This window comes from Oncorhynchus mykiss, chromosome 30 (assembly GCF_057628025.1).
Source record: "Oncorhynchus mykiss isolate SJ-2025 chromosome 30, ASM5762802v1, whole genome shotgun sequence".
NCBI lineage: Eukaryota > Metazoa > Chordata > Actinopteri > Salmoniformes > Salmonidae > Oncorhynchus > Oncorhynchus mykiss.
Window position 1 is genome coordinate 13,690,001 of NC_143051.1, and position 18,935 is coordinate 13,708,935.

At 45.7% G+C, this 18,935-nt stretch overlaps 1 protein-coding gene across 8 annotated transcripts in view; it reads left to right on the forward strand.

Annotated features, from left to right (window-relative positions):
* The window catches only part of LOC110487940 (uncharacterized), a 145,383-nt gene that overhangs the window by 102,914 nt on the left and 23,534 nt on the right, over nt 1–18,935 (forward strand). For 5 of the 8 annotated variants that reach the window (XM_090227567.1, XM_036971044.2, XM_036971045.2 and 2 more), the window contains exons 42-49: nt 1,002–1,055; nt 7,809–7,874; nt 8,137–8,256; nt 8,447–8,494; nt 9,466–9,564; nt 9,738–9,782; nt 13,482–13,526; nt 18,821–18,874. In XM_090227567.1, coding sequence (XP_090083693.1) covers nt 1,002–1,055; nt 7,809–7,874; nt 8,137–8,256; nt 8,447–8,494; nt 9,466–9,564; nt 9,738–9,782; nt 13,482–13,526; nt 18,821–18,874 — 531 coding nt within the window. The remainder of the gene's footprint in view (nt 1–1,001; nt 1,056–7,808; nt 7,875–8,136; nt 8,257–8,446; nt 8,495–9,465; nt 9,565–9,737; nt 9,783–13,481; nt 13,527–18,820; nt 18,875–18,935) is intronic. The other 3 variants (XM_090227570.1, XM_036971046.2, XM_090227571.1) reach the window with 1 other exon arrangement.

Genomic DNA, 18,935 nt, shown 5'->3' on the forward strand with positions numbered 1-18,935 from the left:
TTGAGGTCATAGCTAACACAACTCTAAATGCAAATTAAGACCACATTAAAATTGCAAATGATTTTAAATTTAAACATGTTACACAATAGTAAAACTAAATATGCAAGTACATAAATAACTATTGCGTCAATACAACAGCTTAAATCATATTCATGTAATGAAACTATACCAATTGTTAACCCTTTGGGCTGTAAATGTATAATGGGAGTCTTTGTTAAATCGTAGCACGGCTTTAAAAATTCACTAACTCCTGTGGGAAGCTTTGGGAATATCACCATCGAAGTATGATACTTCAGGAATATTGATGGTTATAAACTGCTTAAAGTCCTAATTAAATAGTTATTTAACCATTTAGTAAACATGTTGTAAATGAGAAGATCTTCTAATAAAGTGTCAGGAGAATATTTCCTCTGATTGTAGGGGAAATCTGATATCTTAATTCATTCTCAACAGTGTACAAAGGTAAATCAGATGAATGGGAATGCTGAGAGGAGTGTACATAACATATGGGTCCCTTGTTTCCATTGGAAACAAAGATGTAATATTGGTTGTTAAAGACCAGGCTCAGTTCACTGTGTAAGACAATTGATATGATGTTCATGTATTCAACAAGCACCCAACCATAACGTTGTTTGCATAAATCAAATTTGCACATAAATGTCCTGTTTAAATCAAACCACTTTAAAATATATATTTTCACCTCTTGCACAGAGATCCCTGCATGGTCTTTAATCTGGTATTGTGTTTATCTCTCAAAATTAGACAAAACAATCTAATTATTTACACCAAACTATAATCAAGCTATTTAAATGAATTTAAATCGTTTTTAAAAACTAGACAACCAAACCAGAAGAGTCTGAACACAAACCAGGAGAGGGAGAACACAGGTGATTGGTTGTTCCTTCAACCTTGAACCTGTGTCCCCTCTGACTATTGGTGGAGAGGGATGTGGCAAGCCTATGATTGGCTAAAACCAGTTGAACCTCAGTTCCTTCTTTCAGGGTATCCCTGGCAACGACGGGGTAACAGGGCAGCCGGGTCTGCCTGGGAAAACTGTAAGTAAACAGACAGCAAGGGGGAGTCACTTCCATTTCAATTCAGACACTTCAGAAAGTGGAAAAAAATGGAAAAAATTATGCTCATTGTCAATGAATATCAATGACACTTTCTGATTCTAGAATTCATTAGCTGAATTGTCTAAATTGAAATGGATTTGACCCCAACCCGTACATTAGGAGGCGGAGCTGGAGGAGAGTGCTACAGCTTTGTGATTTGGCTGATGATGGGGGGGTGGGGAAGGGTCTGTTGTGACTGGAGCACTCTGGCAGAAGTTCATTGACGATCTCTACAATTTCATCACAACACTATACCGTAGGCACACTACGACTGAGTGGCAGTGCATAGTGACAAAGTATACCTTGTGTTTTTATGACATAGAGGAATGCATGGCCACACACTTTACTTTCTGTCTTCAAATGCACTTTTTGCCTTTTGGAGAGACGTTAACCATTGATTTGTACCCCAAAAGCATGCACACGCACACACACACACACACACAGAGAGACATACACAAACACACACACACATTGTTAATGTAGTGTCATAAAGGCAGCGTGTGTGTGTGTGTGTGTGTGTGTGTGTGTGTGTGTGCAGCCATTAGTTTGATTCAAAGAGCTTTGCTGTACTCTGCTGTTCAGTCTTGTTATGCTGAGTACAGTAAGAACCTGTAGAACTGCTTATGATGAACTGCACTATGAGCTCTAGTTTCATATCACTGCCATCCATCTCAGCTCCCTGCCACACACACACACACACACACACACACACACACACACACACACACACACACACACCCGCGCCAGAATAATCAATCTACACACAGTGGAAACTTGGCTTCACACACAAATCCAGGTACACACACACATTATACACAGTCCAGAAGTGCTCCAGTCCTAACGTCAGTAGACAGACAGACCAGATGCTCTCTAGATCCATGGCCCTGCCTGCATGTTGAGTTTCAATGGATTTAAACACCTTCAACAGACTATTCAAACTATTCCCTCTTAGCTTAATTCTTAAAGCACGCTTAGCTTAGCCTTAGCTAAGTATAAATGTATCCTTAAAAAACGAATAACTTTGTCAGAAACACAATTTAACAGGCACGTTATTTGAATACAAATGAATCCATAAAAATAAAATTAACAAAAGTGTAGGATATTTAAATAGGAGGATATTGAACAGACTGCTCTCTGACGGGTCCTGTTTAATGCAAACAACCTTAGTCTAACAAATCTAACGGGCTGCACCATGCTAGATCAAATTAGCCCTTCTGGCTATAATAACAACCATTTGAACAAAGATAATTGGTTTTAAATGTGTTTCAAACCAGGCTAACTCCAATTCACAGGTTATATCGCTGTGTGAAGGGCCCCACTGTTAAAAAGTGGAAGTATTGTACTGTAAGTGGGTTTCTTGGTGTGATTGAAGTGGTACAAGTGTTTCAGGCCAACCATGTTGTAAATCAATTAACTTTAAAACTCTTAACAATAATCCCAATGAATACCTGGAATTTAATACCAACTTGCTTTGAAAGACTTGCAAAACCTTGTAATTTTGTGATGTTTTGTGTCTCCTTGGGCAAATCTTAAATGATATCCTTTTCACAGTAGTTCCCAATGTGACTCTGGCCAAAAGCAGTACACTACCTGGGGACTTTAGTGCCATTTGGAACTCCTGAATGGATCGTTCATCAAATTTGCACTGTACTGCAGTTCAACACTTTGCACTGTACTGCAATTGAACACTTTGGACTGTACTGCAGTTCAACACTTTGGGCTGTACTGCAGTTCAACACTTTGCACTGTACTGCAGTTCAACACTTTGCACTGTACTGCAGTTCAACACTTTGGGCTGTACTGCAGTTCAATACTTTGCACTGTACTGCAGTTCAACACTTTGCACTGTACTGCAGTTCAACACTTTGGACTGTACTGCAGTTCAACACTTTGGGCTGTACTGCAGTTGAACACTTTGCACTGTACTGCAGTTCAACACTTTGGACTGTACTGCAGTTGAACACTTTGCACTGTACTGCAGTTGAACACTTTGCACTGTACTGCAGTTCAACACTTTGCACTGTACTGCAGTTCAACACTTTGGGCTGTACTGCAGTTCAACACTTTGCACTGTACTGCAGTTCAACACTTTGCACTGTACTGCAGTTCAACACTTTGCACTGTACTGCAGTTCAACACTTTGGGCTGTACTGCAGTTCAACACTTTGCACTGTACTGCAGTTCAACACTTTGCACTGTACTGCAGTTCAACACTTTGCACTATACTGCAGTTCAACACTTTGGACTGTACTGCAGTTCAACACTTTGGACTGTACTGCAGTTGAACACTTTGCACTGTACTGCAGTTCAACACTTTGCACTGTACTGCAGTTCAACACTTTGCACTGTACTGCAGTTCAACACTTTGCACTGTACTGCAGTTCAACACTTTGAACTGTACTGCAGTTCAACACTGTACTGTAGTTCAACACTATACTGCAGTTCAACATCATTTGCACTGTGTTGCAGTTCAACACTGCACTGTACTGCAGTTCAACATCATTTGCACTGTGTTGCAGTTCAACACTGCACTGTACTGCAGTTCAACACTTAGGGCTCTAATGCAGTTCAACACTATCCTGCAGTTCAACATCATTTGCACTGTGTTGCAGTTCAACACTGCACTGTACTGCAGTTCAACACTGCACTGTACTGCAGTTCAACACTGCACTGTACTGCAGTTCAACACTGCACTGTACTGCAGTTCAACACTACACTGTACTACATGTCAATACTTTTCACTGTACTACTGTTCAACACTGGACTGTACTGCAGTTCAACACTGTACTGCAGTTCAACACTGTACTGCAGTTCAACACTGTACTGCAGTTCAACACTGTACTGCAGTTCAACACTATACTGCAGTTCAACACTGTACTGCAGTTCAACACTGTACTGCAGTTCAACACTGTACTGCAGTTCAACACTACACTGTACTACAGGTCAATACTTTTCACTGTACTACTGTTCAACACTGGACTGTACTGCAGTTCAACACTGTACTGCAGTTCAACACTGTACTGCAGTTCAACACTGTACTGCAGTTCAACACTATACTGCAGTTCAACACTGTACTGCAGTTCAACACTGTACTGCAGTTCAACACTGTACTGCAGTTCAACACTGTACTGCAGTTCAACACTGTACTGCAGTTCAACACTGTACTGCAGTTCAACACTATACTGCAGTTCAACACTATTTGCACTGTGTTGCAGTTCAACACTTTGCACTGTAATGCAGTGCATCACTGCACATCAATGCACTGTGTTGCATCAATCAATGTGCAGAAATAAATCGTACGTATACGTTATAGTTGTATACCATCCCAACATTTTTACTGTAGAAGGATGAAGTTCCCCTAGACGCTGATCTAAGATCAGTTTTGCATTGGCCCCTCCTTAGTGATTAAGGTTAGGATTTGGGGAGGATAACTGATCCTAGATCGGTGCCTAAGGGCAACTTCTGCTTGCATCCTTTTTACCCCCTCCCTCACTGACTATTCTCTCCCCCTCTGATCCCCCCTCTCTCACTGACTCTCCTCTCCCCCTCTGATCCCCCCTCTCTCACTGACTCTCCATTCCCCCTCTGATCCCCCCTCTCTCACTGACTCTCCATTCCCCCTCTGATCCCCCCCTCTCTCACTGACTCTCCTCTACCCCTCTGATCCCTCCTCTCTCACTGACTCTCCTCTCCCCCTCTGATCCCCCCCTCTCTCACTGACTCTCCATTCCCCCTCTGATCCCCCCTCTCTCACTGACTCTCCTCTACCCCTCTGATCCCTCCTCTCTCACTGACTCTCCTCTACCCCTCTGATCCCTCCTCTCTCACTGACTCTCCTCTCCCCCTCTGATCCCCCCTCTCTCACTGACTCTCCATTCCCCCTCTGATCCCCCCCTCTCTCACTGACTCTCCTCTACCCCTCTGATCCCTCCTCTCTCACTGACTCTCCTCTACCCTTCTGATCCCTTCTCTCTCACTGACTCTCCTCTCCCCCTCTGATCCCCCCTCTCTCACTGACTCTCCATTCCCCCTCTGATCCCCCCCTCTCTCACTGACTCTCCATTCACCCTCTGATCCCCCCCCTCTCACTGACTCTCCTCTACCCCTCTGATCCCTCCTCTCTCACTGACTCTCCTCTCCCCCTCTGATCCCCCCTCTCTCACTGACTCTCCTCTCCCCCTCTGATCCCCCCTCTCTCACTGACTCTCCTCTCCCCCTCTGATCCCCCCTCTCTCACTGACTCTCCTCTACCCCTCTGAGCCCCCTCTCTCACTGACTCTCCTCTACCCCTCTGATCCCCCCTCTCTCACTGACTCTCCTCTACCCCTCTGATCCCCCCCGCTCTCACTGACTCTCCATTCCCCTCTGATCCCCCCCTCTCTCACTGACTCTCCTCTACCCCTCTGAGCCCCCTCTCTCACTGACTCTCCTCTACCCCTCTGATCCCCCCCTCTCTCACTGACTCTCTTCTACCGCTCTGATCCCCCCCTCTCTCACTGACTCTCCTCTCCCCCTCTGATCCCCCGCCTCTCACTGACTCTCCTCTCCCCCTCTCTCACTGACTCTCCATTCCCCCTCTGATACCCCCCTCTCTCACTGACTCTCCTCTCCCCCTCTGATACCCCCCTCTCTGACTGACTCACCTCTCCCCCTCTGATCCCCCGTCTCTCACTGACTCTCCTCTCCCCCTCTCTCACTGACTCTCCTCTACCCCTCTGATCCCCCTCTCTCACTGACTCTCCTCTCCCCCTCTGATCCCCCCTTTCTCACTGACTCTCCTCTACCCCTCTGATCCCTCCTCTCTCACTGACTCTCCTCTCCCCCTCTGATCCCCCCCTCTCTCACTGACTCTCCATTCCCCCTCTGATCCCCCCTCTCTCACTGACTCTCCTCTACCCCTCTGATCCCTCCTCTCTCACTGACTCTCCTCTACCCCTCTGATCCCTCCTCTCTCACTGACTCTCCTCTCCCCCTCTGATCCCCCCTCTCTCACTGACTCTCCATTCCCCCTCTGATCCCCCCCTCTCTCACTGACTCTCCTCTACCCCTCTGATCCCTCCTCTCTCACTGACTCTCCTCTACCCCTCTGATCCCTTCTCTCTCACTGACTCTCCTCTCCCCCTCTGATCCCCCCTCTCTCACTGACTCTCCATTCCCCCTCTGATCCCCCCCTCTCTCACTGACTCTCCATTCACCCTCTGATCCCCCCCCTCTCACTGACTCTCCTCTACCCCTCTGATCCCTCCTCTCTCACTGACTCTCCTCTCCCCCTCTGATCCCCCCTCTCTCACTGACTCTCCTCTCCCCCTCTGATCCCCCCTCTCTCACTGACTCTCCTCTCCCCCTCTGATCCCCCCTCTCTCACTGACTCTCCTCTACCCCTCTGAGCCCCCTCTCTCACTGACTCTCCTCTACCCCTCTGATCCCCCCTCTCTCACTGACTCTCCTCTACCCCTCTGATCCCCCCCGCTCTCACTGACTCTCCATTCCCCTCTGATCCCCCCCTCTCTCACTGACTCTCCTCTACCCCTCTGAGCCCCCTCTCTCACTGACTCTCCTCTACCCCTCTGATCCCCCCCTCTCTCACTGACTCTCTTCTACCGCTCTGATCCCCCCCTCTCTCACTGACTCTCCTCTCCCCCTCTGATCCCCCGCCTCTCACTGACTCTCCTCTCCCCCTCTCTCACTGACTCTCCATTCCCCCTCTGATACCCCCCTCTCTCACTGACTCTCCTCTCCCCCTCTGATACCCCCCTCTCTGACTGACTCACCTCTCCCCCTCTGATCCCCCGTCTCTCACTGACTCTCCTCTCCCCCTCTCTCACTGACTCTCCATTCCCCCTCTGACACCCCCCTCTCTCACTGACTCTCCTCTCCCCCTCTGATACCCCCCTCTCTCACTGACTCTCCTCTCCCCCTCTGATCCCCCGTCTCTCACTGACTATCCTCTCCCCCTCTCTCACTGACTCTCCTCTACCCCTCTGATCCCCCTCTCTCACTGACTCTCCTCTCCCCCTCTGATCCCCCCTCTCTCACTGACTCTCCTCTCCCCCTCTGATCCCCCCTTTCTCACTGACTCTCCTCTACCCCTCTGATCTCCCCTCTCTCATTGACTCTCCTCACCCCCTTTCTCACTGACTCTCCTCTACCCCTTTCTCACTGACTCTCCTCTCCCCCTCCTCTCCCCCCCTTTCTCGCTGACTCTCCTCACCCCCTTTCTCACTAACTCTCCTCTCCCCCTCCTCTCCCCCCCTTTCTCACTGACTCTTCTCTCCCCCCCTTTCTCACTGACTCTCCTCTACCCCTCTGATCTCCCCTCTCTCATTGACTTTCCTCACCCCCTTTCTCACTGACTCTCCTCTACCCCTCTGACCCCCCCCCTTTCTCACTGACTATCCTCTACCCCTCTGATCTCCCCTCTCTCATTGACTCTCCTCACCCCCTTTCTCACTGACTCTCCTCTCCCCCTCTGATCCTCCCCCCCTTTCTCACTGACTCTCCTCTCCCCCTCTGATCCTCCCCCCCTTTCTCACTGACTCTCCTCTACCCCTCTGATCTCCCCTCTCTCATTGACTCTCCTCACCCCCTTTCTCACTGACTCTCCTCTCCCCTTCTGATCCTCCCCCCCTTTCTCACTGACTCTCCTCTACTCCTCCTCTCCCCCTCTCTCACTGACTCCCCCCCCTTTCATAGCCCCCTCCCCCTTCCCTCCCTCAGCATCTGAGGCTGCCTCAGGACCAGGACTCCAGTCGAGGAGAGGTAAGAGAGGTGGTAGAGAGATGCTCTCTGGAAGTTAGACACTTTTATAGTGTTGCTCTTGGGTTGATATGCATGAGCTGTACTAATGTGATAAAAAATAACTCAAATGTCTATGAACTGTGTCCATGCAGTGTACATTCAACACACATGTCATGTTATAAAGTGTGTGTGTGCGTGTGTGTGCGTGTGCGTCTGTGTGTGTGTGTGTGCATCTGTGTGTGTGTGTGTGTGTGTGTCTGTGTGTGTATGTCTTCTGCTGCAGGAGTTGTGTGAGGACTGTTCCATGGGCTTGCCTGGGGTACCAGGCATGGTTGGCACCAAGGGAGAGAAAGGAGACGAGGGCAAGCCGGACATAGGCCACGCCCCTGACGGCTGTGAGAGGGTGAGAAGCAGGGGGAATAGAGCATGGGGGTGGGGGGAAGGGGGACGTGGGTGAGGTGGTTAGGGGTGTATACACTTTTGTCCTAGAAATTCAACATGATTATTCTTACCTGCTGTCAGTTCCAGTCAATTCAGGAAGTAGAGTGAAATTCCAATCCGTCATACTCATGGCCTTTCTCTGTGTGTTGCAGTGTTTCAGAAACCAAAGACTGCAGAGCCAAGAGGCTGCGCAGGCGCCTGTATGACCACACTGTCTCTAACTCTTACATTCACACACCCACAACACACGCAACTCACACACACACACACCCACAACACACGCAACTCACACACACACACACAACACACGCAACTTACACACACACACACACACCCACAACACACGCAACTCACACACACACACACACAACACACGCAACTCACACACACACATACACACCCACAACACACGCAACTCACACACACACACACCCACAACACACGCAACTCACACACACACACACACACACACACACAACACACGCAACCTACACACACACACACCCACAACACATGCAACTCACACACACACACACCCACAACACACGCAACTCACACACACACACACCCACAACACAAGCAACTCACACACACACACACCCACAACACACGCAACTCACACACACACACACCCACAACACACGCAACTCACACACACACCCACAACACATGCAACTCACACACACACACCCACAACACATGCAACTCACACACACACACACACACACACCCACAACACATGCAACTCACACACACACACACCCACAACACACGCAACTCACATACACACCCACAACACACACAACTCACACACACACACCCACAACACACGCAACTCACACACACACACACCCACAACACACGCAACTCACACACACACACAGCCACAACACACGCAACTCACACACACACACACACCCACAACACACGCAACTCACACACACACACTCACAACACATGCAACTCACACACACACACACACACACCCACAACACACTCAACTCACATACACACCCACAACACACGCAACTCACACACACACACACCAACAACACACGCAACTCACAGACACACACACACACACACAACTCACAGACAGACACACACCCACAACACACGCAACTCACAGACACACACTCTGAATAATTGATTCATCCTCTCGTCTATGTAGACCACCTCTATCACCAATGGAGCTAATGGAGGCTGCTCCGGTCCAGGAGCACCAGGCCCCCAAGGAACACAAGGATTACCTGGAATAAGGGGGGAGACGGTAAGTGTGTGTGTGTGTGTGTGTGTGTGTGTGTGTGTGTGTGTGTGTGTGTGTGTGTGTGTGTGTGTGTGTGTGTGTGTGTGTGTGTGTGTGTGTGGTGAAATATAGCGAGTAGCGTTGTTATGGTGTGTTGAATCTCTAACATAAAGTACCTTTCTGCCTACATTTCCCAGGGTCCTCAGGGGCAAAGGGGACAAGCTGGTGTACCAGGGAATATGGTGAGTTCTACACGAGAGATTGTAGGGCATTATAACACTTCATAAGGGTTTAGGAGAGACATTATAAGCCAGCACAACAGAGTCAAAGCATGGTGTCTGTAAGAAGAACTAGGTGTCTATCAGCTGACCATATACAATAATAGTCTGTTGTCATATAGATGCATTGAAATGTGTTGTCTTACAGGGTAAGCCGTAGTGTACAGCACCCCTGGAGCAAATTAGGGTTAAGTGCCTTGCTCAAGGGCACATCGCTAGATTTTTCACCCTGTCGGCTCAGGTATTCACCCCAGCGACCTTTTGGCTACTGGCCCAACTCTAACTGCTAGGATACCTGCCGCCCAAGTAGCCAAGAGATTAGTGACACCTGGAACAACTGTATTTTGAGCCACAGTACAACATCCTATCCCAAAAAAGAGAAAGAAAATGGCACTGATGCAGCTATCCAGGAAGTATGAAACACAATGGGATAGGTGAAAGCAAGGCATCATGTATATAGCTTTCACCAATCCAGTCATGTTCAGAACAGTGATTCGGGAGAGGGGGGGGATCAGAGGGGGAGAGAAGAGTCAGTGAGCGAGGGGGTAAAAGGATGCAAGGTCAGAGACACATTTTCAAGTAGGATGGCTGCATTTCCACAGTGTTGGATCAGGGCCACAGTGTTTACGTGGCCTGTGTGTCTTGTAAAGCTTCATCATTGAGGGATCAAGCAGAACGAAGGAACTTCATGTTGATACTAAACACGTGATGTCATACAGCCCTCTAGTGGCGCGTCCTAGAACTACATAGTTATTGATGTCATTTAGTCAATCGTTAACTATTTCCATAAGTATCCTTTTAGCCATACTATCCTTTAACTATAGTATCCTTTAGCTATAATATCCTTTAGCTATAGTATCCATTTAACTATAGTATCCTTTAGCTATAGTATCCCTTTAACTATAGTATCCTTTTGCTATAGTATCCTGTAACTATAGTATCCTTTTGCTATAGTATCCTTTAACTATAGTATCCTTTAGCTATAGTATCCCTTTAACTATAGTATCCTTTAACTATAGTATCCTTTAGCTATAGTATCCATTTAACTATAGTATCCTTTAGCTATAGTATCCCTTTAACTATAGTATCCTTTTGCTATAGTATCCTGTAACTATAGTATCCTTTTGCTATAGTATCCCTTTAACTATAGTATCCTTTAGCTATAGTATCCCTTTAACTCTAGTATCCTTTAGCTATAGTATCCCTTTAGCTATAGTATCCTTTAGCTATAGTATCCCTTTTGCTATAGTATCCCTTTAACTATAGTATCCCTTTAACTATAGTATCCTTTAGCTATAGTTTCCTTTAGCTATAGTATCCTTTAGCTATAGTTTCCTTTAGCTATAGTATCCTTTAACTATAGTTTCCCTTTAGCTATAGTTTCCCTTTAGCTATAGTTTCCCTTTAGCTATAGTTTCCCTTTAGCTATAGTATCATTTAGCTATAGTATCCTTTAGCTATAGTATCCTTTAACTATAGTATCCCTTTAACTATAGTTTCCTTTAGCTATAGTATCCTTTAACTATAGTATCCTTTAGCTATAGTTTCCTTTAGCTATAGTATCCTTTAACTATAGTTTCCCTTTAGCTATAGTTTCCTTTAGCTATAGTATCCTTTAGCTATAGTATCCTTTAACTATAGTATCCCTTTAACTATAGTATCCTTTAACTATAGTATCCTTTAGCTATAGTTTCCTTTAGCTATAGTATCCTTTAACTATAGTTTCCCTTTAGCTATAGTTTCCCTTTAGCTATAGTTTCCCTTTAGCTATAGTTTCCCTTTAGCTATAGTTTCCTTTTAGCTATAGTTTCCCTTTAGCTATAGTATCCCTTTAGCTATAGTTTCCCTTTAGCTATAGTTTCCCTTTAGCTATAGTTTCCCTTTAGCTATAGTTTCCTTTTAGCTATAGTTTCCCTTTAGCTATAGTTTCCCTTTAGCTATAGTTTCCCTTTAGCTATAGTATCCTGTAACTATAGTATCCTTTAGCTATAGTTTCCTTTAGCTATAGTATCCTTTAGCTATAGTATCCCTTTAGCTATAGTATCCCTTTAACTATAGTATCCCTTTTGCTATAGTATCCCTTTAACTATAGTATCCTTTAGCTATAGTATCCCTTTAGCTATAGTATCCTGTAACTATAGTATCCTTTTGCTATAGTATCCCTTTAACTATAGTATCCTTTAGCTATAGTATCCCTTTAACTCTAGTATCCTTTAGCTATAGTATCCTGTAACTATAGTATCCTTTAACTATAGTATCCCTTTAACTATAGTATCCTTTTGCTATAGTATCCTGTAACTATAGTATCCTTTAACTATAGTATCCTTTAGCTATAGTTTCCTTTAGCTATAGTATCCTTTAACTATAGTTTCCCTTTAGCTATAGTTTCCCTTTAGCTATAGTATCCTTTAGCTATAGTATCCCTTTAGCTATAGTATCCCTTTAACTCTAGTATCCTTTAGCTATAGTATCCTGTAACTATAGTATCCCTTTAACTATAGTATCCTTTTGCTATAGTATCCTGTAACTATAGTATCCTTTAGCTATAGTATCCTTTAGCTATAGTTTCATTTAGCTATAGTATCCCTTTAACTATAGTATCCTTTAGCTATAGTATCCTTTAGCTATAGTTTCCTTTAGCTATAGTATCCTTTAACTATAGTATCCTTTAGCTATAGTATCCTTTAGCTATAGTTTCCTTTAGCTATAGTATCCTTTAACTATAGTATCCTTTAGCTATAGTATCCCTTTAACTATAGTATCCTTTAGCTATAGTATCCCTTTAACTATAGTATCCTTTAGCTATAGTATCCCTTTAACTCTAGTATCCTTTAACTATAGTATCCTTTAGCTATAGTTTCCTTTAGCTATAGTATCCTTTAACTATAGTTTCCCTTTAGCTATAGTTTCCCTTTAGCTATAGTTTCCCTTTAGCTATAGTTTCCCTTTAGCTATAGTATCCTTTAGCTATAGTATCCTTTAACTATAGTATCCCTTTAGCTATAGTTTCCCTTTAGCTATAGTTTCCCTTTAGCTATAGTGTCCAAAGTAAATCAAATAGAATTTATTGGTCACATACACATATTTATCAGATGTTATTGTGGGTGTAGTGAAATACTTGTGTTCCTAGCTCCAACAGTGCAGGAGTATCTAACAATTCACAACAAAACAGACAAATCACAAAGTAAAAGAATGGAATTAAGAAATATTTAAATATTAGGACAAGCAATGTCGGAGTTGCATTGACTAGAATACAGTAGGATACAGTAGATTACAGTATATACATGATAAATGAGTAAAACAGTATGTAAACATTATGTAAAGTGACCATTGATTCCATGTCGATGTACATAAGGCATCAATCAGCCTCTAAAGTGCAAGGTTGAGTAACCTGTTAGTACCCGGCTAGTGACAGTCAGACTAAGTTCAGGGCAGGGTAGTGGGTGGAGACCGACTAGTGATGGCTATTGCTATTTAACAGTCTGATGGTCTTGAGATATAAACTGTTTTTGAGTCTCTCGGTCCCAGCTTTGATCCCTTTAGCAATAGTATCCGTTTTTGATTGGAGGAGCAATCCAGTGTCTACAACCCTAATGGTTAACATATCAGAACTCAGAGCCGTTGTTTTAGATGCCCTTCTCATTGCCTGTTTCTCCTCTACAGGGTCCTCCTGGTTTTCCTGGTCCTCAAGGCTCTTCTGGACTACCTGTGAGTTTACTATACATACACTACACCTATACAACACCAACACTACACCTATACTGCACATAGAGTATACTACACATATACTACACCTATACTAGACTTACACTAGATGTAAATTGCACCAATACTACACCTATACTTCACGTATCTATACTGCACATATACTACACCGATACTACACCATCACTACACCTCCACTACACATTTACTACGTCTGTAATATACCAATACCACAAATATACTACACATATACTACACCTATACAACAAAAATGCTAAACCTATACTACACATAAAGTATACTACACCTCAACTACACCAATACTACACCGATACGGCACATGCAGTTTACCACACCTATACTACGCATATACTATGTTTATACTACACCACTACTATACATATACACCTATATTCACCTATACTACACCTACCTATACTGCATCTACCTATACTACACCTATATTCACCTCTACTACACCTATGCTACACCTACATATGATACACCTATACTACACCTACCTATACTGCACCTATACTACACCTACATATGATACACCTATACTACACCTACCTATACTGCACCTATACTGCATCTACCTATACTACACCTATATTCACCTCTACTACACCTATGCTACAGCTACTTATACTACACCTAGACCACACCTACCTATACTACACCTATACTACACCTACCTATAATACACCTACCTATAATACATCTATACTGCTCCTACCCTTATTACACCTACCTGTACTACACCTATATTCACCTATGCTACACCTACCTATGATACACCTATACTGCACCTATACTGCACCTACTTGTACTACACCTATACTAAACCTACCTATACTATGACTATACTACACCCATACTACACCTACACTACACCTATACTACACCCATACATCACCTATACTACACCTATACTACACCTACACTACACCTATACTACGCCTATACTACACATGTACTACACCTATACTACAGCTATACCACACATATACTACACCTATACTACACCCATACTACACCTATACTACACATATACCACACATATACTACACATATACTACACCCATACAACACCTATACTACACCTACACTACACCTATACTACACCTATACTACACATATACTACACCTATACTACACATATACCACACATATACTACACCTATACTACACATATACTACACATATACTACACCCATACAACACCTATACTACACATATACTACACGTACACTACACCTATACTACACATATACTACACCTATACTACAGCTATACCACACATATACCACACATATACTACACCTATACTACACCTATACCACACATATATTGCACCTATACTACACATATACTACACCTATACTGCACCTATACTACACATGTACTCCACATATACTACACCTATACTACACCTATACTACATATATACTACATCTATACCACACATGTGATACACATACTACACATTTACTACACACATACTACACCTATACTACACATATACTACACCTGTACGACACCTATACTACATCTTTACTGCACCTGCCTACACTACACCTACCTATACTACATCTATGCTGCACCTATACTACACCTATATTCACCTATACTACACCTACCTATACTACACCTGCCTATACTACACCTACCTCTACTACACCTACCTATACTACCCCCACCTACACTACACCTACCCATACTACACCTATACTACACCTGCCTATACTACACATATACTACATACTTCTCTCTCTGTCTCTCTCTCACTCTTTCTCTCTCCATTTCGCTCTTCTACTTTGAAACACCATCACCACTGAACGTGAATCTTCCTGCTATCTCCATCTCTCCAGCTTTTTAATGAAAGTTATTTCAGATGAGGACAATTCTATTGTCTCCTCTGTGAAAGTGATGGAGAGTGGTAGTGCCATGCAGACAGCACACCAATCCCCCTGATGTCACTCCATTCTTTTAGCAGAATGGAAGTTGCAATGGGTGATTTTAAAACGTTAGGAAGTGTTTAATACCAAGTGTGTGTATGTGTGTGTGTGGTGGGGGGGAGTGGGGGGGGGGGGGGGGGGGGTGGAGGGGAGTAGGGGGTGGGTGTGTGTGTGTGTGGTGGGGGGGGGGGGGTGTGTGTGTATCTCTGCCACGCTCCGTTCTGTTGAATTTTATCTGATTAAATAGTAGCAGCTGTGAAAGATGGATTTTTCATCGTAATGAAACTCTGCTGCATTGATAACACATTCAACTGAATCTATAACAGGGATTTGAATGGCTTTATGCTGTTAGTAGTCTTAGAGAATAGGAGAGGGAGAGAGAGAGAGATGGAAGAAAGGAAGATAGAAAGAGGCTGGAGGGTGACAGATAGAAAGGGGCTGAGATAGGGGGTGATAGATAGAAAGGGGCTGAGAGAGGGGGGTGACAGATAGAAAAGGGCTGAGAGAGGGGGTGAGAGATAGAAAGGGGCTGAGAGAGGGGGGTGACAGATAGAAAGGGGCTGAGAGAGGGGGTGAGAGATAGAAAGGGGCTGAGAGAGGGGGGTGACAGATAGAAAGGGGCTGAGAGAGGGGGGTGACAGATTTAAAGAGGCTGAGAGAGGGGGGTGACAGATAGAAAGGGGCTGAGAGAGGGGGGTGACAGATATAAAGAGGCTGAGAGAGGGGGTGACAGATAGAAAGGGGCTGAGAAAGGGGGTGAGAGATAGAAAGGGGCTGAGAGAGGGGGGTGACAGATAGAAAGGGGCTGAGAGAGGGGGTGAGAGATAGAAAGGGGCTGAGAGAGGGGGTGACAGATAGAAAGGGGCTGAGAGAGGGGGGTGACAGATATAAAGAGGCTGAGAGAGGGGGGTGACAGATAGAAAGGGGCTGAGAGAGGGGGGTGACAGATATAAAGAGGCTGAGAGAGGGGGTGACAGATAGAAAGGGGCTGAGAAAGGGGGTGAGAGATAGAAAGGGGCTGAGAGAGGGGGGTGACAGATAGAAAGGGGCTGAGAGAGGGGGTGAGAGATAGAAAGGGGCTGAGAGAGGGGGGTGACAGATAGAAAGGGGCTGAGAGAGGGGGGTGACAGATATAAAGAGGCTGAGAGAGGGGGGTGACAGATAGAAAGGGGCTGAGAGAGGGGGGTGACAGATAGAAAGGGGCTGAGAGAGGGGGGTGACAGATATAAAGGGGCTGAGAGAGGGGGTGAGAGATAGAAAGGGGCTGAGAGAGGGGGGTGACAGATAGAAAGGGGCAGAGAGAGGGGGATGAAAGAAAGTGGCTGAGAGAGGGGGTGACAGATAGAAAGGGGCTGAGAGAGGGGGGTGACAGATATAAAGAGGCTGAGAGAGGGGGTGAGAGATAGAAAGGGGCTGAGAGAGGGGGGTGAGAGATAGAAAGGGGCAGAGAGAGGGGGATGAAAGAAAGTGGCTGAGAGAGGGGGTGACAGATAGAAAGGGGCTGAGAGAGGGGGGTGACAGATATAAAGAGGCTGAGAGAGGGGGTGACAGATAGAAAGGGGCTGAGAAAGGGGGGTGAGAGATAGAAAGGGGGTGAGAAAGGGGGATGACAGATAGAAGAGGGCTGAGAGAGGGGGGTGGCAGATAGAAAGGGGCTGAGAGAGGGGGTGAGAGATAGAAAGGGGCTGAGAGAGGGGGGTGACAGATAGAAAGGGGCAGAGAGTGGGGGATGAAAGAAAGCGGCTGAGAGAGGGGGGTGACAGATAGAAAGGGGCTGAGAGAGGGGGGTGACAGATAGAAAGGGGCTGAGAGAGGGGGATGACAGATAGAAAGTGGCTGAGAGAGGGGTTGAGAGATAGAAAGAGGCTGAGAGAGGGGGATGACAGATAGAAAGGATCTGAGAGAGGAGGGTGACAGATAGAAAGATTCTGGACACATGGTTAATATGTGCCATTCCATTTGCTCCATTCCAGACATTATTATGAGCCGTCTTCCCCTCACCAGTCTCCACTTAATTTTGTCTTTCTTTTCAAGTGACCTTTTCTCCTTGTTTTTTCCCTCTCATTTATTTTCCTCAAATTTTTCCTCATCTTCTCCTCTCTCTCCATACCTCTCTCCTCATCTCCTCTCTCCCCATACCTCTCTCCTCATCTCCTATCTCTCCCTCACCGTCTCCTCTCTCTCCATACCTCACTCCTCCCCCCCCTTTTCTCCATACCTCTCTCCTCACCTTCTCTCCATACCTCTCACCCTCACCTTCTCCTCTCTCTCCATACCTCTCTCCTCATCTCCTCTCTCTCCATACCTCTCTCCTCATCTCCTCTCTCTCCCTCACCTTCTCCTCTCTCTCCATACCTCTCTCCTCACCTCCTTCTCTCCATTCCTCTCTCCTCACCTCCTTCTCTCCATACCTCTCTCCCTCACCTTCTCCTCTCTCTCTATACCTCTCTCCTCACCTCCTTCTCTCCATACCTCTCTCCTCACCTCCTTCTCTCCATACCTCTCTCCTTTCCTCTCTCTCCATACCTCTCTCCTCTCCTCTCTCTCCATACCTCTCTCCTCTCCTCTCTCTCCATACCTCTCACCTCTCGTTACCTCTCCTCTCTCCATACCTCTCTCCATACCTCTTTCCTCTCCTCTCTCTCCGTACCTCTCTCCTCTCCTCTCTCCATACCTCTCTCCTCTCTCTCCATACCTCTCTTCTCCCTCTCCATACCTCTCACCTCTCCTCTCTCCATACATATCTCCTCTCTCTCCATACCTCTCTCATCTCCCCTCTCTCAATACCTCTCTCTTCTCTCTCTCTCTCTCTCTCTCTCTCTCCGTACCTCTCTCCTCTCCTCTCTCTCCATACCTCTCTCCTCTCTTCACCTCTCCTCTCTCTTCATACCTCTCTCCTCTCCTCTCTCTCCATACCTCTCGCCTCTCCTTACCTCTCCTCTCTCCATACCTCTCTCCATACCTCTCTCCTCTCCTCTCTCTCCGTACCTCTTTCCTCTCTCCATACCTCTCTCCTCTTCACCTCTCCTCTCTCTTCATACCTCTCTCCTCTCCTCTCTCTCCATACCTCTCTTCTCACTCTCCATACCTCTCACCTCTCCTCTCTCCATACCTAACTCACTCTCCTTTCCACTCTCTCCATACCTCTCTTCTTCCCTCTCTCTCTCCATACCTCTCTCCTCTCCTCTCTCTCCGTACCTCTCCTCTCTCCATACCTCTCTCCTCTCTTCACCTCTCCTCTCTCTTCATACCTCTCCTCTCCTCTCTCTCCATAACTCTCTTCTCCCTCTCCATACCTCTGACCTCTCCTCTCTCCCTCTACCCTTCTCTCCCCAGGGTCAGCAAGGTGAGAGAGGGGCAGCAGGGCCACCAGGTGTTAAGGGTGAAACGGTGAGTGACATCTCTCCTCATCAATACATGATAGATACATTTTAATACATGACAGATAAAG